The 22,682-nt window shown below is 42.1% G+C and overlaps 3 protein-coding genes across 12 annotated transcripts in view; 2 read left to right on the forward strand and 1 right to left on the reverse strand.

The window, feature by feature from the left end:
• PRKCA (protein kinase C alpha) overlaps window positions 1-20,666 on the reverse strand; it is a 139,078-nt gene extending 118,412 nt beyond the window's left edge. For 4 of the 6 annotated variants that reach the window (XM_040649503.2, XM_025141605.3, XM_046902039.1 and 1 more), the window contains exons 1-2: window positions 20,485-20,666; window positions 12,168-12,239 (exon numbers count right to left, since the gene is read on the reverse strand). The gene's annotated coding sequence lies outside the window, so the exon portion shown is untranslated. Of the gene's footprint in view, window positions 1-12,167; window positions 12,240-19,055; window positions 20,256-20,484 lie in introns of those variants that run through there. The other 2 variants (XM_046902042.1, XM_046902040.1) reach the window with 1 other exon arrangement.
• On the forward strand, window positions 10,722-16,333 carry APOH (apolipoprotein H). Its single transcript, NM_001277994.2, has 8 exons — window positions 10,722-10,812; window positions 10,958-11,134; window positions 11,468-11,564; window positions 12,919-12,995; window positions 13,593-13,781; window positions 14,344-14,523; window positions 14,995-15,192; window positions 15,941-16,333. The coding sequence occupies exons 1-8, from the start codon at window positions 10,749-10,751 to the stop codon at window positions 16,009-16,011; spliced, it is 1,053 nt and encodes a 350-aa protein (NP_001264923.2). The 5' UTR covers window positions 10,722-10,748; the 3' UTR covers window positions 16,012-16,333.
• The window catches only part of CEP112 (centrosomal protein 112), a 139,941-nt gene continuing 137,367 nt past the window's right edge, over window positions 20,109-22,682 (forward strand). For 3 of the 5 annotated variants that reach the window (XR_005840589.2, NM_001282178.2, XM_040649448.2), the window contains exons 1-4: window positions 20,109-20,260; window positions 21,098-21,220; window positions 21,480-21,670; window positions 22,388-22,554. Coding sequence is in view for 4 of the 5 variants with exons in the window: in NM_001282178.2 (NP_001269107.1) it covers window positions 21,121-21,220; window positions 21,480-21,670; window positions 22,388-22,554 (458 nt within the window). In the remaining variant the exon portion in view is untranslated. Of the gene's footprint in view, window positions 20,261-21,097; window positions 21,221-21,479; window positions 21,671-22,141; window positions 22,247-22,387; window positions 22,555-22,682 lie in introns of those variants that run through there. The other 2 variants (XM_015279867.4, XM_046901964.1) reach the window with 2 other exon arrangements.

The raw sequence follows: 22,682 nt of genomic DNA on the forward strand, positions 1-22,682 counted from the left end.
ACTTTAATACACAGAAATCTGTATGTGTACATATCTGTGTTTAAACATCAAGATTTTTCACCATGTCCAGGAGATGTCACAGTGGTGCTACGAAGGGATGCCGTGTTCCACTCACCAGATGCCTTTGGCATATGCATCCCAACATCAGCTTTTAACAGCCTGGACATCCAATTTCCTCTGCCTGCAGGTCCTGCGGCTGCTACAGGAACTCACACTTCCTCTGTGAATTACTGGAGGAAAGCAGTCTGCCAGTGTGAGCACACACAGCACCATCAGCAGCCCCAGCTTTGCCCTTCTGCTTCGGGTAGCACTGCAGTTTGTTTCTGAGTCAGGCCATCTGGCCAAGGAGTCAGCATTGTCATCTGTGTTCAGGCATATGAGTGGTTATTAAATCAGAGCAGATTCAGAATTTCCAACTCCAAATTGGTTTATAGAGTCACCTGATGAGAAATTTACTCATGTATGAATATTCCTTTGCTGGAAGGTCCCATTGGATGAAGTATCTCTGAAGATGATTGCTTCAACAAACTCAGCTCCTCCAGGGCTTTCTATATCTGCATCCATACCATCCCAGGTCTGTGGTTGTCCCGGAGAAAGGTCCTGGATTGTTTTGTTCGGATGTATGCACTCTGCATCAGATCAGCTCAGAGCCAAAGGCAAAGAGAAAACCTTCATCGCTGCCTTAGGCAGTTGTTGCTCTCTTTTATTATTTCCTGCTTCTTAGAAGTATGCAACAAAAAAAGGAATCACTTCCTGCTGTAGACCTATACGGAAGTTCACAGCCCAATTTCTCCTTACATTTCAAAACAAATTACAATCACTTCCTCTTCTAGAGAGCCATTAGAACAAGCAGCTAGATTCCTGTCCAGAACGATGGCTTCATTGCAAACTTGTCTAAAAACAATTTCCTTCATCCAGTCTCACCTTTCAAAGGAATTTTCCCAGTCAGCTTAAGAGACATTTGTTCCAGTAACAATTGTGGAATAACTGTTTGCCATAACAAAGTCCAAACCCATCACCAGTTTCCACTCACATCCAGGATTCTGTCAAAATGCAAAGCCAGCTTTTCCCATTTTTTTTTCCCATACAACACATTCTTTGTTTCTCTCTTTGAAATCATCCATGGAGTTTAGTTTTGAAGCTCCCTTTCTCGAATCAGTAGCAGTTAATCAGGATGCCGTGCCCACTGCTGCTACAGGTTTTCCAGCTCCTGTTAGGCGTTAAGCAGCAGCATTGTTTCTTACTCTAATGCAGACACTTTGGCAACAATGTACCGTACGTGTTTCCAAGACTTAGAAAAAGGTAGGATGTGGCAGCATAAATACATGTGTGAGCCTTCTTCTGTCTCCTGCTGGAGCTGTGCAGGGAGGCAGGACTATGTTCATACAACCACAAAACCACTAAGGTTGGAAACGAGCGCTGAGATCATCCTATCCAACCATTGACCCATCCCCTCTGTGCCCACTTTGCATCTTCCTGTACCACGGTACAGATACACCAGTATCTTCCTCTTGGAGTCTTTCTGCATCCATGCATGCAGTCTGTGTAATTCTGTGTCTTTCTGTACTTACCCAGATTCTCTTTTCTGCCTTTCCCCCCTGAAGTTCCTGATATTGCAGGTTAGGAAATACTGGATCTGTAGACAATTTATTATCAAATTATTCCATGCAACAGCTTGTTCACACATGCTGGTACTAATGTGAAAGCTCGAGTGTCTGTATTGAAGCAGTCAGAAAGAAGGCTGAGCGTAGGAAAACAGTCCTACGAGAGATGGAATTTCACAGAAAAAAAATATTGCCTAAGAGTTCAGGACAAAGAAATGGCATCTGATAATACATGGTCATTTGCAAGGGATGAATGATACACACAAATTAGGAAAATCCTGCTTTCCTTTGTTACATGTATATGGTGCCATTATCCAACCTGCAATTCACTGAAAGTGGTGCAAAGCCCACACAGAGCTGTGAGTTATCCCCGCCGTACTCCATAGAGCTGGAAATAAAAGGCTGGTGATATATGGAACGCTGAGGGTAAAATAGATCTTCATTTTTCATATCAATGTTCTCATCAGAGCACTGAGTGACAACCGATTGTTTTCCTTTCTCACACCTCAGGAGCATTAGGAGAATGCTGAAATATCTCCTGCTTCTGGAGCTGAATCAGAGCTCAGTGCTGTTACACACTGAGATGTGACGGCGGTCCTTTGGGACATTCCATGGTTTTTTTGCGTCTTTCTAGATTGTATAAATAAAAATTTCTGCCTCAGTTGGAGTGTTTGTTATCACTGTTGTTTTGCAGTTTGTCCTTCCCACCAGAATTCCCTCTGCAAAATTTTCAACATCGCTTCCAAAAAGTAATTCACATTCTTCTGAGTGCATCAGAACAATTCTCTTGTGTAGGCAAATTTCAGTCTTCAACCGTACGCATGAAAAAAAAAAGGCAGAAAGGCTCAGACTTGGAAATACAAACAAAGCACTCAAACCACGTTGAAAAGAACAACCCTCTCTTGTGCCAGCCAAACAAGAGCGCCTCTATTATTGTGTTTAGAGAAACATGGCACACAGGTTCAAAGGAAACAAAGTAGGTGGTTCTTGTGATAGACAATGGGCCCCTGGAATCCTTGCCCAGCAGAACCAAGCACGAGGATTGGCACTGATGCAGGAGGCTGCCATGCGCATGGGGGAGGGCAAACATCATTGGAAAAGAAAGTCAGGTGTTGCTAACCGCAGGCCAGGAGCTTCCCCAGACTGAAAGCAGTCAGCTGCCAGATGAGGAAACGTTATCCTCAATCTCTGTTTCTTTTTTTCAAGTTGTTTTGGTGCAAAGTGTTAACTGTATATGTAGGGTTTAAATTCATGGGTTAAAGGAGCTCTGGTAGTTTGTGTATATACAATGCTTCGAATAGTAGAATCCATCCATCAAAAACATGTAGAAGAGCAGTGCCTGCACGGGCCTGAAGCTTTTCTCTGATCTGTTGTTATCCTGGGTGTGCTTTCTGACCCCAAACCAGGACAAGTAACATATCCTGTACTGTTGGTGTGCTGCAAAGCATCTGCTTTGGGTACTGACTGGCACATCCATGCAATGTCAGGACAACAGCTACAGCTTCTTTGTGTTGGTTATGGGCACATGGTGTCATCTCACTGACACCAAAGTGAAAGAGAAATTTCCCATTATCTCGATGTGAACAGCGAGGTGCTATATATCTTCTACTGAATTCAAACAAATATTCTATTGGAAGGGATGATAATTTTGTACAAGCAAGCTTATTATGCCAAGTGAATATGAGATGTAAACAGACACAATATACACTGTGCTTCAAATTATTATTTCTGACAGCTGATCATCACTTATTACAGGTGTAAGAAACAGTAACTTACATGTCACAGTTGGTTTATTCTAGAGAATAACTGTGAGAGGGAAACAAAACCTATCAGCTGGAATATACAGGACATGCCCTTCTTTGTGTGCCACCATTATGTTATGACACGTTGACATGGAGAAAGCCGAATGCCGTTTCCAATGGCAAGATTTCCAATTGTTCCAGGTCCGGCTGTGCTCTGCACAAGTGTTTACACTTCTGGAAACACTAATAATGGAAATGACAGGAGTCTGGCTGGGCAAACACTGCTTTAAAATATTTGTTTAATTTAGAAGAACTGGAAAGAGAAAACCCTGGCACACAAAGCAAGCTGACATTAAAGAAAAAAAATGTCAAAATACCAAAGTGTCAGTTGACTGAAAAATGAAGTGTGGGAAACCTCTGTCTTGAAGACACAGTGTGAGGAAGGACTCTGTTAGTGTTCAATGTTCATTTGATTCCCCACTGGAATTTTCATTTTCCAAAACAAACAAAAAGCCCAATAGGAACTGTCCTTTAAAGACAGCAGAGTCTATTTTTGGTCTTTTAATCCAGTATTGTGGATTAAAGACTGAAAAGATTAGCAGCCTAATACATATCATAACAAGGGAACATCTCTTTAGGTTGCATTAAGTAAGTCCCATGCTACCATTCAGTTCCACAAGGCGTGGTGACCTTAATAGCTCAGAACTGCTGCTTGTGAGAATACAAAATGCTACAGATGTTCTTCCAGTGTGAACTACATTTAAAAATAGTTTTGTTCTAGAAAATATCATTTTAAAACCAAACACCCACAGTGCTGCTAAGGAAAAAGAATGACAGGACATCCCTTGCCCAAGTGCCAGGGGATTTTGTTCCAGCTGTACTCTCATGTTGGTGAGATAAGAGCTGGGCAGCCAGCTCCCTTCAGACAGGTTTGGAGCCAACTTGCTCACTGGGCTATTATTACTGAACTTGACTACCTTGATGTCCATGCAAAAATAAAATGACCCTCTTGTTACCGACTGCACGCTTAGATGACACGAGGTAGGAAACACGAGGCTATTTCCAGAAATACTGTTAGCAATGAAATAAATGGGAATAGCAAAGATGTACATGTGCTGAGTATTTTCAACTTGTCTGAGAAATATTAAGCACTTCATAGAATGCTCAGGACCTGCCCTTTCCAAAGCATTTGCACGTCTTCTCCTTTCAGAACTTCAGTTTATGAGGATGTCGCAGGTCTCAGCACATGTTGGAACATCTGCAATTCCATTTCAATGCCAAAATGCTGACAATGTCTTTGTGTCTTCATGTGCAATAAGTAGAGAAAGAAAATCTGATATATATCTTTAAAACCAAACTACAAAAGAAATGCAAAACTACAATAAAAATTGGCTAGGTAACAACACATAACAGCATTAGAATCCATGTTTTCAGAGATACATGTGCATGTGGAGGTTGGTAACGTGTCCTTCTGGAAACTGAAATAGGTAGCTACAATTTCCAAATAGCCCAGTATGACAAAAATTTACTTGAATAAAGCGAGCACTTTGGAAAGCATGACCTTCATTTAGTTGTCCAAATAGAATTTAAGCCCTTCTGAAAATCTGATTCCAGTTATCAATACCGGCCCCTTCTAAATCTGCTTCCTCTTAGAGACGCTTTGCCCTGGATTTATTGCTGGTGATGGGAGGCTGTCACAAGCTGAAATTAGTTTATCGATATCTTCATACTGTCTAATGGTCCATACAATAAAAGTGCCGTGCTGCTTGGTACGAGATCAGTCTGTGAACAGGATCCAGATGCAGGATAATGAGATGTCAGGACAGCAGACACAGACCACATCAAGGAGCTGAAACAGCCGCAGGAGTTCCTTGTGGAACATCTAGCTCAGGGCAAACTGATCTTTCCTATCACATTAGCCCTCAACTCACTAAAGTTTAAATATTCAAGAAAATGTAAAATTCATCTTCAAGTCAACGGCCTTAACCTGGATCCAATGTTTTATGACATTTCCAGTTCTGAGATTTTTCAGTTCTTTCAGACAACACTGAAGTGGGAAAACTCTCCTTATGGAGCAAGTCTAAGAGTACCAGACTAAAAACACATGAGGAAATATTACAGTCAGTTATTTGTGTTGACTAACAAAGATTTGGCACAAATTTCTCGTCTTGTTATGTTGTTAATTCCACATAACTTGATTCAAGTTAGGCATAAAAACAGTGATGAAATACCCTGTGAACTCTGTCATGAAGCAGTGAGAAGCCCCAACCTGGCTTCTGAGGGTTTTGGCTTTGCCCGTAAGAGAGACCAGTACCCACCTTTTGATTACATCGTACACAGCACAGGAACAGAATAGCAAAGAAGATGAATTTGTTCATCTGGAACACTCTGGAATTCTGCCCAGAAAGAATTTCATAGACAATATCCATGGGTTAATAGAGATCAGAGGATCTCTCTAGACTGAAGCTGCCGATTCATTTGGCAATAGCAGCGGAAGCCTCTGACACTGCCAAAGTGCATTGATTCTGGGCTGCTCTGAGACACATGCACTTTTAAATGAAGTTTTTGATGTGGATGAATATATCTAACAACTCCTTAATTATTGATCCCCTTATCTGTCATCTGGATAACTGAAGAATGGCAGTAAGTAAATCTGGCGTTAGTTGGGCTTTCTGATAGTATTGTGGTGATGTGCCAAGGGAGGCAGAGACAGCATAAAAGCGCTCTCATTTACCCATAGAAGTCCTCGTCAGAGAGATGGAGTCGTTCTAGGATGGAAGCTAGCGAGGATTGCTCCACGGGATTGCAAAGTGGTGAAATGTTGATGGTGTTCCTGATGGACTGGAAGCACAAAGTGCATTCCTGCAGCACTGCTCTTCTCTGGGAGAACCCGCATGAGATCCTGACTGGGGCTGAACTCTCCCCAGCTTGTGAACAATATGACAACCTGAGGCAGTACATTTATATAATGAAGCTGTCATGGAAATCCAGCTTCATAGAAAGCAGAAGATTAATGATGAAGGAAATCTAGAAAACATATTTTCAAGCTTTGTGGGAGAGAATACTGGGTTTGATTTGAGCTGGGTCAGTACCCTGCCTTCTCCAACCTCCCCGTTACCATGGTTGGCCACTGCAGAGTCAAACTCCCATGGAGAACAATCTGCCCCCAAGGCAAATATTTCAGCATTCCTCATAAAGAAATATAGCACAGTTTTGGGTTGTTTTTTTAAGAGAAAATTCAGAAAAAAATGATCAAAGGAACAGACTGTTTTACAATATTTGTGTAGCAGTACAACTGTGGGAGATTCTCTGGATTTTCTGTGCAGGAAATGAGAAGGCGGAGAGGAGGAAGTGGCTTTAAAATACTCTCTGGTTTTGTACACTGCGAGTTTAATGTATGTGAAAAATGGAACATCTCTGTGTGATGGCACAGACCTGCTCAGACCTGGGAAACTGCTCTTGCCAGCCCTCCAGCAGCTCAGGTTAATACAGGAATGGCTATTCTAATACCACACCTCCTGTAAAGTGCTGGGTGCTTAAAGTGACCTGAGGTCTAGGACTGAAATGAAAATTATCTCACTAACCTCAGTTAGTGAAATCACAGTGCTGTTTAACCCTAAATTATGTTACTACATGAAAACAATATTTTCAGAAGTTACACAGACGTTGTTTACTTTTGATGTCAGTGAGACATCCTTCCAGGTCAATGTAAATTACCATATGCTTACTTTCAGCAGGTAGGGAACATTGACTGGAAAACTAATTCAGTGCAGATGGGTCTTGGCTTCTGGCTGGCTGAATATTTTCCTAAGCATGAATACATAAAGCTAAATTATCTACACAGCTCTATATTAAATATTAAATGGAACCACTATTTAGGAAATAGCCTCAGCTTGGCCAGAACTAAAGGCAATTATTTTTTGTTAAGGCTGGAAATGATGCAGTTTACCTTCTACTTTTCATTTGTTATCTCTTCAGTGCTATGGAGCACTCCAATATCGGACGTATGGAGTGGAGGCGATAAAAATGTTTGTGCAGAGCATAAATGAACTTTGAACAAATATTAATAGAACTATCACAGCAACACGAAGGGCAGTGATTGGACCTGCAACTTAACACCTGCTCCCATAGAGGAGCATGGATACAGCCGTGAACCATCTGACCATCATCTCTTCATACTCCAGAGAGTGCAATGGGCACACACACCTACAAGCCCAGTGATGGACACGTGAAACAAAAGGAACAGCAAGAAATAAGCTGGAATCTGCACATCTCCTCTCTGTAGGAAAAGGATGAAGTTGTTGGTCCAAGCAGAGCTCCAAACCCAGCTTTCATGCCAGAGGGAAAGGGCCTCAGTAAGGGGATGCTGGCACAAAAAGGAGAACTGCATTCAATCTCTCTTTAATATTTTATCTCAATGTCCTTAAGCAATACATCCTGTGTGATTTGAGAAACACCTGCATTTTGAACTGGCCGGGCTATATCACACATTTTCTGGTTGAAGAACACTCGTAAAACTTGAGAATGGTGGGTGACATGACCCAACACATCACCCAGGACAGACTGCCAGCAAGCCCATGGCAGCAGCAGAGGTGTGACAAACCCTACGAGATCATGAAAACTATAGCATCCTTTGGAGAAGCAGGTGGACAGATTAAAGGAAAGTCTGGCTCATTAGCTGGGAAGCAGTTACTTTGGTGACCTGACCTCCAGTCTGTCTTGTTCCTGCAAACTTTCTGCAAAATATCTCTAGGAGAGACTGTTTCTGCTTGAAAGTCTTTGTCCAGCTTCTTATTATCTTGTGTCCCAATTACCACAATGCATTCTCCTCTTGTCTTGACAGCTCCAGTTGACCCTGGGTATCAAGTAAGAATGCTGCTACATAGGCTGGTTTTTTATAAAATTTTTTAAATTTTCTTTTAGTATCCTTCTATTTTGTTTTGTTTTGTTTTGTTGTTGTTTTTTTTTTTTAAACTCCTTCATGTTTCCATTTCCACTTTTATGGCTTTGCTGACTTATCCTCTCCCCATCTCTTATTCATTAATGAAACTACTCTGCTCAGTGAGTGATGCTGGGCTCCATCATTAGACTGCTAGCTTTTCAAACACACACACTTGATCTCTGCCTTGCTACCCTTCATATTTTTGCCCAGGCAGCACAGCTTCTGCAAAGTTCATTCACACCCCTCCTACATACTCTTCTTTTAGGTTATGCTAGCACAAAAATGGGTAACAGGATGCTGTGATACTGATACTGTGCATATTGTGCTAGCCAATATCATGTTAGCGTGTCCTTACACTACTCTACCTGCAGATAGCATTCCTTCCCGTAGAATATTATACTATTTGTGGTAGAGAACATCAGCCTGCTTTGCATTTGTATGGCCACTAACAAAAAGTTCTGCTTTATAACCGGGTTTATAGGAGCTCTAGTAATAAATAATACATGGATTTGATGAGAAGTCAAATGATATAAATAATTGCATATTATCATCAAGAATAGAGAGAATGAGATTGGTTTGCTCATACTCTGCTGAGGTGAATCCCTCCCATGCATTTATGGAAGAAGGCACAGTTATTGGCAACTTGCATTTTAATGACTCTTACTGCAGAAAAACATGTCTTCCAAATAAATCCCAACACCAGCAGTCATTGTGCAGTTGCACGAAACGCATCCTTCAGTACTTTCCTTTCAGTTTCATATGCAACTATTCAAAGCTTTATTTCCAATTTTAGAAGTAGTGAAGTTATTGCACACAACGGATGTTCAAACGACATGCAAAGATCAGCGTGTGCTTTATTCAGCCCAATTTTTCTTGTATGACTTCCTCTCTCTTAAAGTAACATAGGAAACTTCAGTTGCAGTTTACAGGTGTGTGTGTGGCACATGTACTCTGGTACATTCTGCCATCTGCTGAGCACAGTGAGAACTGCTCACATGGCCAGCGTTGAAATGGATTAAATCGCACCCATCTATTCCTGCGCTATTTTAAACGCAGAAAAGAATGCAAGCGAAACAGCAAGCAGATCTGAGGAAGGACATAACCCAAAGGCAAGAAAGTTCAGCACAGCATAGCAGTGTGTTGGGAAAGGTGAAAATTTTGTAGAGAAAGAAAAGGAAGAAGTAGGATGGGACAAAAGGAGAAATAAAAAGATGTAAAAGCAGAAAATCAAGTCTATATTTTTTGGTTGATTTAGAGGTTGTACTTTGCCCTTTGGCACTGTGTATTTGGTAAACACTTTGAGCAAGCCATCCACGTATTTTTATTTCTGATAAGACCAGCATGTTCCTAATTGTTTAATGTTGTGGCTAAAGTCTGTGTTTCAAATGCAAAAAGAGAAAATGTATGAGGCAAAAATAAACGAAGTATTTAAGATCACAGCAGGAAGGATCTGACATAACCTAGCTTCTTGTCTGAGCTCCCAATGTCCCTCACTCCCCCTCACAGGCTGTGAGTCAGCAGGCAAGGAGGATACTGAGATTAGAAACAGCAAACTGTGGAACAATGATTATACAAATGTTATTTTGGTTGCACTTGAGATGTTCCTGCAATTAAAATCTGCTAAATTAGGAAAAATGCACTGATTGGAGCATCAGCTGGTAGCTATGTAGTTTTGACTTGATGACCCCAAGTGGCAGAGTCAAAACAAGTTTCTATGCCACCCAACAATGTGATTTGAATCTGAGCTCCTTGTCACAAATTAAGCACAATCCAGGCCCATTATTTCACTTTTCCTGCAGCGCTGGCACTGTGAACAATGAAAGAAGTAGTAAAGCAAGGGCTAAATAGTTATATGCTAATTGAAAGATGACGACTGGTAACGTGAATCAGACAAAAAAGGCCCATGGAGCCTGACGTTTCAGGCCAGATCATCATCCAGCATAAACCACCATGAAGCTGATGCTATCACTGGAGGCCTACAACAACACCAGTTTCACTCCGACATGAATCATTTTGATTCTGTGATTCTGTGATTTTGCTTTTACGAGATTTCTATAACTCTTTCATATTTGGAAGACTACAAGCTCAAGTGAGAAACAAAAGCTTCTCCATGACAGTTCTATTCTTTGATCCAACCACCCTCAGCCTCTACAGATGCTGAGAAGATAATACTGCTTCCTCAAAACCAGCAGTCCCTGCAGGAGATGCTCTGCAGAACCAACCGGAGAGGAGACATTTTCAGTAGAGACTGTTTGAATCCCTGCATTATGTGCAAACACAGCATGTGATGGTTATATCATCCTTTATTCCAGCAACACAAGGACCCTTTTATCTTCTGTTTACTTGGGTGGGAATAAATACAAAGAGTTAATATGTAACCATCCTTTTATGGATGCCTTTACTTTTAAGGGGGGAACCACTGGCCTGAGAGTCACTGGGGAAGCTGGTGGGCTGGCAGCAATGTACTCCCTGGCCCTGCTCCTGTGTGCGGCTGCTCTGACTCACTCTGCTCTTGCAGTGAAAGGTAAGTGCCTTCCACTTCCTAACAGCCAGTACTACCCTGGAGCATAACTGAGGGAACCCGAAGAAAGAGAACTGGTTGTAATACAGAAACTCGAATATCTCAAGCTTTCTGCTTTACTTTTTGTAAATTTTCTCTTCTATTCCAGTCTGTCCCAGGCCACCAGAAGTGCTGTTTGCCACAATCAATGTGGTCAAAAATGAGTATAACGTGGGTGAGGAAGTCGAATACACCTGCAGGCCGGGGTTTGTGCCCAACAACGGCCAGAGAAAGTACATCTGCCAGCCCACTGGCAGGTGGCCTCTCAACACGCTCTTATGCCTACGTAAGTAAGGGCTCATCTCTGAGGTGCTTATACTACAAATGACATACACTGGTTGACAATATCTGCCTATCAATTGCTATTCGTTTTTATCATTTAATTGCATAACAGCTCTTTTCCTCAGACAATCAACTGCAAAAAATATTTTCATCACAAAAACTTGGAAACTCTCATTGCTATGTTTTGATAGAAATGTAAAATAGGTTATGAAATGTAGTACACAGGAGTGGAAAAACATAGAAAGCACACAGATCCTTTTAAGATCAACCTGTTTCCACTATGCTGGCTTCATACCTCGTGAAATAATACTATCCTTTCTTAAACTTTGATTAACAGCAAAGAGATGTCCCGCCCCTGCCCCCTTGCAGCATGGAACAATTGATTCTAGAGATTTCCACTACCGGAGTTCTTTAAGTTTCTCATGTGACCCAGGGTAAGTGCTCCCTTTTTTTCTTCTATTCAGTACAAAATCCAAACCACACAACTATGCTGTACTATTGCATCCTGCAGCATTGCAAGCCAAGGAACTTAGATAATACCACACTAAAATCCACCTGCACTTCAGAGACTTAAAAATGGCATATCTGGAGGTCCTTCTCTGTTTAGCTCTGACTATCGTATCTTGGGGCTTTGCTGCTCCAAAGCAATGTCTTGCAGACATGAAAACCATGAAAACAGCAGAAATTTTATGCAAATATTCCTTCCAGATCACTTCCCCTTGCTTTTAAAATCCTCTTATTACATCATGAGATGAAATCCTACAGCACAGAAAGGATAATCTCCATCTGAGTCATCATGCTGTCAGGATCTGGAGGCTGAAAAATTTGTTTCCGTGTCTTTCTAAGCTCAGTAAATGAAAACATGAGGTTAATCCTAATTTAGTCCCTGGAGCAAATGCACTTTTACTGAAGGCTGCCTCCTGGTTTTAGAAATGAGGATGCATTTAAAGAAACACAGTAAAGTTAAATGCAAAGAGATATTTGATGGTAGCATGCAGTCTCTCTGTTTGAGCAAGTAATTAATAAACAGTGCTTACCTGGGAAGATGCTAGGTGAGCCATAGCATGGAGTTCTCTGGAGTTCACTAAAACCTCAGTTATCTCCCTCTTCTGAAAAACAGACAAGAGAAGGAATACATTAATTCACCTATGATATCAAATGTAGCAATGGGACTTGAATTGATTTGATTTCACTAATGATAACTTACTAGCTATGTGATACTGATATGATCGATACAGAATGAGCATTTCTTTAAATATCGGTGTGTTAGTAATAAAATATGTACAGAGGAGTAGAGGGAGGCATTTAGAGGGACTACATATGTAAATTAAATTGGCATTATAATAAAATAATGCATTTCAGTAACTTCAGGTACTGACTGCTGAGTTATTTACAAATAGGTTCATCCTAATTGCCATGACCAGCTAGGAGCTTCTCCTAAGAAACACTAAGATTAACATCATTGATCACTGCTCACTACTGACAGATATCCACAATATTGATCAGTTATAGGAGTTATTGTAACATTAAAATAGAATATAGAGTTGAAAGTGAAATATCTTGTTGTATCAAGCATTCTTTCTGGAAATTTGTAATACCTGGATACTAACATATTTTCATGTTTGAATCTAAACTTCCTTTCAGGTTAGTAAGTGCTTGAATTAGAGAAGGATTTCAGAACTGGACGGTTGTTAAATCTGCATGTGGGAAATGGAAATCTTCACAAAGAACAAATTGATACAAAAAGGTTCATTAAGCTTTCTGATAACCAGATCTTCTTGTTTACAGTTACAGTCTCGTTGGGTCAAGGACGAGCCAATGCATGTCAGATGGCAAGTGGAGTGGAATCCCCCCCCAGTGTCAACGTATGTACTCAAATACCCCCAAACTACTGCATCCTCATTGTTTTTATGGAAGGGCTCCATTACATCACCCAGAATTACATATAGTCTTGTTCAGAAGCCTCCCATTGCAGTGTTCTAAAAAAAATTAGGAACAATCAAGAAGCAGCTTGTATATTTAGTTTTAGAGGTGCGGATTCTGGTTATAGAGAAATATAGTTTAAAGGCCTTTTGAAAGGCCAGGATCAGGGATGCTATTTTCAGCTGAAGGGAAGATGCTCAACCCTTTAAATTAATCTTCCCTATATATAAAAAAGAGGATGGCATCATGATTTACAGCTGCTATGCATGTTTTTGCTGTGACCTGTCCTGCATAAATGTTTTATGGAAAAAAACATGATACTGCATAACATAGTATAAAAAATACAGCAAAAATCATGAATTACACATGGAAAAGCTCCTGAGACTTTTAATCTGATCTTTTTTGTTTTGGTAGCTACGCTTCCTGTAGCTGTATAAGGCACTGTGTGGGTTACTTTGGCTATAAACAACTTGCTCCAGTGATACCAGCAACAATTCAGTTGTTAAGCTTTTCTTTCTAAGAATGCTGTATTTTTCCAGCTGTGACCTGTGCACCTCCCTCACTTCCCGAATTTGGAGTCCTTTCTTACCGTTTCTTAAAGCCCGGAAATATTTCTTACTTCATGGACACAATTGCTTTTGAATGTGTACCACCTCTGGCACTTATTGGAAATGAGACAGCAACCTGCCAGGCCAACGGCACCTGGAGCAGCATTCCGGAGTGCAGGGGTGGGTAACTGACTTTCAGCACCATTGAAACAAAACCCTAGAACTGTATGTATCAACATACAAGAACAACTATTTCACAGGAGAAAAGCATATTATTGGTAAACATACAGCACACTCATTCTGAAAGTCAGAATCACGAATGCAAGGTGATCGCTGACAGTGTCTGCAAGACTGCACACCAGATGGGGTTGACAAAACATTTGCTGCATGTATGAAGGTTGTGCAAACAAGGCTGCAAAACACCTCCCAGCGTGGAGGCAGCTTGGCTGCCCAAGTGCAGGGACACTTCTCTGCTAAATGCTGGCATTCAGCTCAAAGGCAGATGACATTGTCTTTAAGCTAGAGAATCTCACTGTGAAATGATACCACATTTTGGGTACAACCACAACAGATGTATTTAAATTACTTATTTATTTAATATTTCCCCTGACTACGTTCTCCGGTGCAAGATGCTGAAATGAACTAACATAAAAATTTTACATGTATTTTTGAAGTACACACTGCATCTTTTAGAACTGCAGCAGTGACAAAGCTTTGTTTCTCTTTTCTTGTTGTACCGCAGCTGTCACTTGTCCCGCTCCAACTGGAATAGAAAATGGGTTCTTAAATTTTGCTGTTCGTAGAACATATCACTACAACGAAAGTGTCAGCTTCAGCTGCCAGTCCAGATACGTGCTGGAGGGACCCAAGCACTCCCGATGTGAGAAGACAGGGAACTGGTCCACAAAGCCATCCTGCAAAGGTACACATATAGAAACCACCGACTCGATTTCATTTTCCTAAAAGAGCACCACTGACTGTCAGTGAGCTATTGCACCTTTGTGTCTTTTCACAAGTAAACTGAAGCTGTGATTTTAAGGCCCAGATAATCTAAGATGACTCCCAGCATTCAACGTTCTACACTGTGATGTATTGGAACTGGCTCCAATAATCAGACACCAAAATGTATTATATCTGAATATTTCCTGTCCTCTTCCTATTTAATATAATTAGGAATTTCACTGGGGCTGAGTTTTCAGTGAAATTTTTTGCTCCTGTACAGCAGGATTAGAAGTTCTTCGGTATCATAATATCAGCAGCAGTATTGCATATGTGTGGGCCACAGCATTTTTCATTCTCTAATGCAAATTTCTCATGGGATCTATTCTAATCATGTTTCAAAATGGAGCTCTAGCCATCCTTATGTGTTACTTATAACTGGCCTGTTTTACAGAGCCATGTAAAATTCCAGTAAAGAAAGCTGTAGTATTGTATGAAGGAGAGAAGAAACGAGTTCAGAGTGATCTTAAAGAAGGCATCATGCACGGCGAAACTATATCCTTCTACTGCAAGAATAAAGAGAAGTCCTGTGCCTACACTGTGCCTGTTCAGTGTGTGAATGGCAATCTCACTCTCCCTTTCTGCTTCAAAGGTAAGAGCTGGGTTAATTTTACCACAGCTGCCTGTCTGTATCAGGGGGCAGTGTCCCAGTTCGTCTTCCAGCTGCATTTGACCAGATGATTCATCTGTCTTGTGCTAAAGTTCTTGGGCATTTAGGAAGAAATCCTTCTCCTGCTCCCAAGAGGTGTTAATTAGAGGTCTAGCCCAGCCAAAGGGCCAGAGGTGAAGTGTTCTGAGATTTCATGAATCCTTGGGTCAACTTCTACAGCCTCGACCCTGCCTCAGCCCTGGGAGCCTGCCCTGCTTGCTGCTGCTCTGCTGAATTGCCCCCACATTACCCTGACTGCTTCTGATGCTGGGTCAAGAGTTAAAAAGCAGCTGACAGCTCTCCTGATGCTGGAGGAACTGGTTCACAGGCAGTCCATTGTTTAGAGTAAATAAAGGGATGAAATAGCAAGGTTTATCAGCAAGAGGAAGTGCTTTGCACCTGTTTAGTCAATATTCCTTGCAAGTTTTTTTCATTCCTAAGTGAAGGAAAGAACACAGGCTGCCTGTGGTGAAAAGCTCCTTGTGTTTGGATTGCCTTCAGGTGGACGTCGCTTAGCTCTTTTTAAAGTAGAAATTAAAATAGTGAATTTCTTCCAGCAGTTTACAGCAAGCAAAAATTCTCTGCCTATCTAGCAGAGCCCTTGAGATGCATTGTTTTCCATTGCCATTTCCAAATGCCATTGCACATTATAAGATTTTAACCCAAGGTCTTAACCTCTTGTTTTCAACAGAGCGTGGCTTCTTTTCAAGTCTTGTTAAGACGGACCCATCGGACATGAAACCGTGCGAAGATCTGAAATGAGTCAAAGAAGTAAAGCAGTACCAAATGCCTTACAGAGACAGATACGTGGATACACAGGACAACTTAAGACCTCTGAGTGTAAATTCCAGGCAAACTTGGGATGCACTGAGTATGCAGTCTCTGCTCCTTTCCCTGCTGCTGCTATCCCAGCCTCCTTCACAAGCTGTGACACATTATTTCAGCCATTAACTTCCATTTTCTTTCCTCTGCCTCCTTCAGCGTCCCTGCCACACTACTTCTCTTTCAATATTTCCAGCTTTTATGTCATTGTAAATGATCTTCTCAATAGCAACCCCTTTAGAATAAAGTAACTTTTGGCCAATAGCGTGTTCTGATTTAATATCACCTAGGCATCAATCAAATCCTTTAGCTCTTAACTGACTTATAGAAGGCCTTCCTTATGAGAAATTAGCTGAGTTCTGATTCCATTTCCTCTCTCCTGTGATAAGGAGCCACCCTTTAGTTATAGATGGACAGAAGGTCATCAGCCTAGAATTTTCCAGAATTTAGGCAAGCAGAAAGATGGAGCTTTCCAGAATGTGTTTAGTGGCTGAGTGTCCAACCGCCCCTGAAAAACCAATAGCGTCAGATGAAGGATTCTTCTATACTTCAAAAATATTGCTAAAATTAATAAAACTATTTACGTTTTCATGACCTTAACTTTACATGAAACTGCTGTTTAAAACAGCAGTTAATGTTTAATGTTGTTTAAATATTATGCAATGTAGCTGGTTCCTTTTTAAAGAAAGAGAACTGTGCACCATTGAGCAATAATAATGATTTCTGGTCAGTAAGCAGCTTTGAAATGATCTGTAATTTTCATTTCATTATAGGAGGACCACTGCTGTGATTGAGTCTAGCAAATGTTGTGCTTATTTCTGTATTTCTACTCAGAAAAATACTTAAAACTTCAACTTACTACTAAGTGATGGAGGAATATTTGTTGCACTGTTACAATAGCTTATAGTGAAGCACATGAGATTCTCTCTTCTCTGCAGTAAGGCACAGAAGTAAGCTACACAGAGAGCAACCTACCTTAGAACTTTTGGAAAGATCCATTTAGCATTAATATCAACATCAAACTAGACTTGTAAGATGCTAAAGCCACTCTTAAGAAAACTTTGAACATATTCTTATCAGCTTTTTTTTTATCTTTTAAGGCTGCACATAAATATTTTAATAGTATTCCTGAAATCATTTGTTCTTACTTTCCTATTTTTAAGGAGGGGTTGAGTCAGGTACTATTATTTAGTACTTGGTTCTTATCAGCAGTTAAGAGAAGCAGAAGCTGCCTCTTCAGTTGTTAAGAGTAAATTTGTCTATTTTGTTGGCACAACGTGAGCTGTGTTTGATTGCTAATATGTTTAAATGGAACCTCTAAAGGATGTTTGACTTAAAAGCCAAAATATTCATAACCACCTTAAATACATACGCAGATCACCTGGCAGGAACCTATCTGTTTGGAAATCTAGTCTGAACGTTGTGTGGGATCTGGATATTCAGGTCACCAGCTGAGATACCAAACACAGTTTAATATTAACTTGTCTGTCAGAGTTAAACACTATGAAGCTGGAATAAATAAAGTTTTCCCTGAAATGATTTGTATTTTGCACAAAAACTGTTGCTCCAGGAACATTCAGATTTTTCTAAGCAATGTTAACAAGCTTTCCCAGTTACAGCAGGATGACAACCATCACGTCAGCTGGCCCCGCTTCCTAGCTGGATAAGCAGTATTTGACTACTTGAAAGAATCACCCTTAGGAGTCAATGTTCGCATGCTGAATTTATTATCTAGTCTCCTAAAGGAAGAAGGATGGGGGTGGGAGGTGGGGGGGAGGAAATCTATGACCTGATAAGCCTTTGAAGTAGTGAAGTGTTTGTGAATCACAACTTTTCAGACATGAAAGGTTTGCTTAGAAGGTCTGAAAAATAATGTATTGCAACTAGAGGTGTTCCAAAGGCTGTATGAGTGAGTGAAACCTGTCATTTTATTTTTTAGATGTTTGAAAGAATGCCGTAAGCTGTGCTCGTGTTACTTGTGGCAACCTGCTGAGACAGTTAGAGAGATAAGAGAATGCGGTACATAAAAGTACCACGTGTTTCACTTAAATGAACATATTTTTACAATTCAAATTGGGAATTAGTTCTGTATTCTGGCTGCGATGTTTAAGTGTTCTATAACTGTATATCTGGAGCTTTCCTTTGGAGGCTATGCATCGTGTCCAGATGCAGCTTTGGATGAAGTCAAAGCCACCATCTTTGCCCGAACATTATGTTTTTCCTTCTTTTTGCACTGGAGTTAAGCAATTGTCACATAAATTCAATAGTCTTCAAACTCTCTGTCTGCTTGCATCGGTAAGCAGACCCAGAAACTGGTTCTATTCCCTCAGTTTCTCTTGGAGAACTGGTTCATTTCACTGGTTCTGCCCTGACTCACATTCTTTTTCACCAGCAAAGATAAGAGCAAATTTTGTTTTTTAAAGAGAAGAGTTTTGTGATTAGCATGACAGAGAGGTATTCATCTCTGAAGGCAATCCTTGGATACGTACCAACGAACAGCATACAAAAGAGTTGGCTTAAAAATCCCCTTTTCAAATATCAGATTAAAACAACAGAAAAAAGGGCCTGTGGTAGTGAAGAGAAATGCAAGCCTCACCATGTAACCCAGCCAATATACTGCCCTTGAAAAGCCTACCTGGAAAGAGATGTGTTGTGACACCCATCAAACTTCCCATAGCCTGCTCAGTAACCAGACTCTCTCCTCTGTGTTGGACTGACTTGAGCAGATCAGTTTCATTATGATTACAAAATTCCCATGACAAATCTGGGCATTGTAGGTGATGATTCAGAGGCGGAAATTTCAGCAGTTCAGCTATCAGAGCAAGTCAGTCTCCTGGTAGTCTTACTGTGTTGGAAAAATCTATCTATTTTCAGTTCTTAATCATAATGAAGACATGGTCCAAACAGTAACAGCTAAAAATAATTCCAGCTGGTATCCAGCTAGCAGCAATTAAAATAAAGAATGCAATACACCCAAGAATTACCTTCCACTTCTTTAAAGTCCTTGCTTTTAGGATGCAGGCTGCAGCACAGCGCTGAGGCACCTGGCACGTCCCCTGTGCAAGGTTCCTGGGGGACCTCACGGAATGCCTGGCGTCTCCTGCTTCTCCATGGGTGCCACCTCAGCTTCTGCTGGGCCCTCTTGATGTTTTTAATGTGTGTTCACAGCAGTATGCATAGATATACTGTTCAGCCTAGAGAAGAGGAAACTGAGGGGAGGCCTCATTTCGATCTTCAGCTCCCTCACAAAGGGGAGCGCAGGGGCAGTGCTGATCTTTGCTTTGATAACAGCAATAGAACATGACGGAGTGGTGAAGCTGTGGCAGGGGAAGGCCAGGCTGGATAACTGGAAAAGGTTCTTCAGCAGAGGGCGGCGGGCATAGTACAGGCTGCTCTGGCAGCAGTCGTGGCATCGAGCTGCTGGAGCTCAAGAAGTGTCTGGACAACATGCTCAGAAAGAGCTGGATTTTTGGGGTGTCCTGTGAGGAACCAGCAGCTGGACTTGGTGATCCTTTTGTGTCCCTTCCAACTCACGATATTCTACGTGTGTACAAATGATGCATTGTTGGGTGGAGGAGCGCAGGGCATAGCAGTGACTGCACCACTTGTTAGTGACACGCCAGCTTCCCACAGAGCTCCTTCACTGCCATGAGACCCACGTGTGAGACTGCCCGGAGCTGCACCTCGGCCTGTGGCAATGCTGCCAGCTGCAGGCTGTCAGGCTGCTATCCGTCACTGCATGCACTGACAGTAATTCGGCAGCACAGCAGGACCACCTTCAGTTTACACCTTTGCACTCCTAAACCCGGGACTTCATTTTCTACAGCACGTGCCACACAAGCAGAAGTATCCACATCAAATTCAGGCGCGCTACCCAACGCTGTCGGAGCTCTTCCGGAGCAGCACCACCACAGTTCGTGCCCGCGCGACACGAACCGAACCCCGGCCAGGCCCGACCCGACCCGCCCGGCCATTCCGCCGCACAGCGCGGCCCGCGGAAACGGAAGCTCCGGGCCGTGCTGTCAGCGGAGGCCGCCGGGAGCGGGGGTGGGGTCGGTTTGAACCGTTGGCCGCTCGGCCGGGCCGGCTCCACGCGGGCCTTTCCCCGCCGAGGGGGAGCGGGAGCCGCCGGCCCGGCCCGGCCAGCGCGAGGCCCCCTCAGAGCGCGGCCTGAGCCGCGGCCTGCGAGGTACGGGCGGCGCGGCGGCGGGAGGGCCGCCCGGGGGGTGGGTGCTGCTGGCGGCAGCGAATGGGAAATCCCGCCGAGTTCAGCGGCGCGGCGAGGCGGGAGCGCAGTTAGGGAGCGGTAATCCCTACGGATAGCCGCGGGGCAGCGCGCCCACAGCCGGGTGCTGCTTCAGTGCGGCGCTCGTGAACGCGCGGAGGAAGGGGAACGGGGAAATGGGCTCTTACCTACGGTGCTGTCCCAGTGGGCCTCGGCGGGCGCTGTGTGCTCCGGCGGGGCGTGCACGGACGTCGGGCACGGGGAGAGCTGTGCCCTGAGCCGCGCGCTGCGCCCGAGGCGTGGCCGGGACCGTGGCAGCGCTGCTGACCATGGCAGTGCTGTGGGGACGGAGCTGCTTCCCGCCTGCAGTGCTGTGTCTGTAAACGTCCTGACAGCCTTCGCTAGCTGCGCCGCTTTGAAGCCTCCTTGGTGCTTTTTGCCTGGTTCTTTGATTTAAAATAATAATAATAAATGCTAATTATAGGGGGGGGGGAAACTGTTATGAACGCAGCTATTGCGCAAACCCATGTAGGTGCTGTTTTATACAAATTGTGTGTAATTGAATGCCTTTTTGTGTGGCTGGCGAGTTCCAAACCTAAGCAAGCACGTCCTCATCAAAAACTTAATGGAACATTTGTTGTTTGGAAATAAAAATCCACTTATTTTTGTATGAATTCAATGAAATATTTAGTTTTATTTGTCACACCGTTTTAAAGCACGCCATGGTTTGGCCTGGGATGTGTAGAGATGGATGTAGGGTGGTGTTTAACCTTGTCCGTTTCAATGCGGGTGATCGTACAGGTTGTGCTGTGGTATCTATCAAAATGAATGGTGAAGAGGAAACATGGAAAGAGCTGGATGCCGAATTTGATCGCTGCGTTGTGGATGTGAAGCCCCACGTCCTAAAGCTGCAGCATAGGTCAGGTAAATACGGTAAAACTCGTGCGTGGAGAAACACTAATAACAGTATTCTGCCTTACTGCTAATTATTAGGTGTATGTGTATTGCTTTACCAACCAAACTAGATGCTTGATGTCTGATGTTTCAAGGCGTTGTTCTGTGGGGGTTTTGTAAGGCTTAGTTGCTTTCTAGGTCCCTGTTGCTGTTATTTGTGTGGACTTGCTGATATGTATTTGATTTTCCCTGATGGTTTTAGTGGTTATGCATATGTCTATCTTTTCAGAACGCCAAAGGTGTGCACTGTGGGTTAAAAAACTGTGTGAGCCCTCAGGAGCGGGTACAGGGATAGCGGGAAGGAGGAATCGGAACTCATATGCAAAGCTTTTGCTCCACATGCTGAAACGAGGAGTGCTCGAAGATCCTTTTACACATGAACCAGAACCAGGAATGCTGAAAACATTACCTTCATACATGGTGAGTATAACTTTATTGCTTAAATTTATTCTTGAAAATGTCTGCAAGTCCCGGATTTGGAGTAAACATGAAAAACAATTTGAATGAATGGAGTGGTGGCGTGTGTGGTCGATACTGACTTTTATATCTTGTAGCTGATGTTGGAAATATCCTAACGTACAAAATCCTTTATGAGAGACTTGTTTCTTCTTCTGAATTCAGATTCTAAGGCTTATAAGAATAGGAATTAAGGAGCAGAAAGATGATGTTTGCCTAACTTTTTGAAAGGGTATAATTTTTCTTGAACAGCAGATTACTCTCGTGCATGGAATGTGATGTGCTTAACTGATGTGACTCAGTAGCCTTCCTTTCTGGCTTTTGCCATGAACTCCAGCTGTTTAAACTCTGAAATAAAAGATAATGGTATTGCACATAGGCAGTGTTAAGCTTGTAATTTGTTTTCTTAAGACCTGAATATAACAAGGCATGCATCAGCTTCACTGGTGCATGACCAGTCAAGTTACCTGTGCTGAAGGAAGTAAGGTACAGGAAAACATTGAAACATGCATGCTGTACCTAATTGCCATGTGTGGGGAGGTAATATTTTCACACCTCATTTTCATCTGAAAAATAATTGTAATGCGACAGATATTTGTGTAAGAAATTATATTAATAGCATAAAGAATGTATTTGTGTAAATATGTTCTGGTGTTGATTTTGCATTTATTTTAATTACAGTTAATTTATTTTGATGAACCAAATTCAACAAGAATTCAAAGTAGTAGCCCAGACTACTTACCTGACTGGGTGATGGGAGAGTTAGGAAAAGGTGAATCCAGGCACGAGGAATTGTGGACTTTATCTTCTAAAGAAGAATCACCTTCAGCAACAGCACTTACATATGAGTAAGACCTTTATGTTTGCTTTATTCAATATTTGATTCATATGTAATGTACGTTTGATCTGGCGAGCTTTGTATGTTTTAATTTGTATATGTGGATTTATTACACTTCTTCATGGACTCATCTTAAAT

This window comes from Gallus gallus, chromosome 18 (genome assembly GCF_016699485.2).
Source record: "Gallus gallus isolate bGalGal1 chromosome 18, bGalGal1.mat.broiler.GRCg7b, whole genome shotgun sequence".
Classification (NCBI taxonomy): domain Eukaryota; kingdom Metazoa; phylum Chordata; class Aves; order Galliformes; family Phasianidae; genus Gallus; species Gallus gallus.

Bases quoted from the DNA above. Each gene is read 5' to 3' on its own strand.
- APOH (NM_001277994.2), top strand. From the start codon at position 10,749: ATGTACTCCCTGGCCCTGCTCCTGTGTGCGGCTGCTCTGACTCACTCT. The intron at 11,565-12,918 runs GTAAGTGCTCCC...TCTTGTTTACAG, and splicing joins AGTTTCTCATGTGACCCAGG to TTACAGTCTCGTTGGGTCAA. The intron at 12,996-13,592 runs GTATGTACTCAA...GTATTTTTCCAG, and splicing joins AATCCCCCCCCAGTGTCAAC to CTGTGACCTGTGCACCTCCC.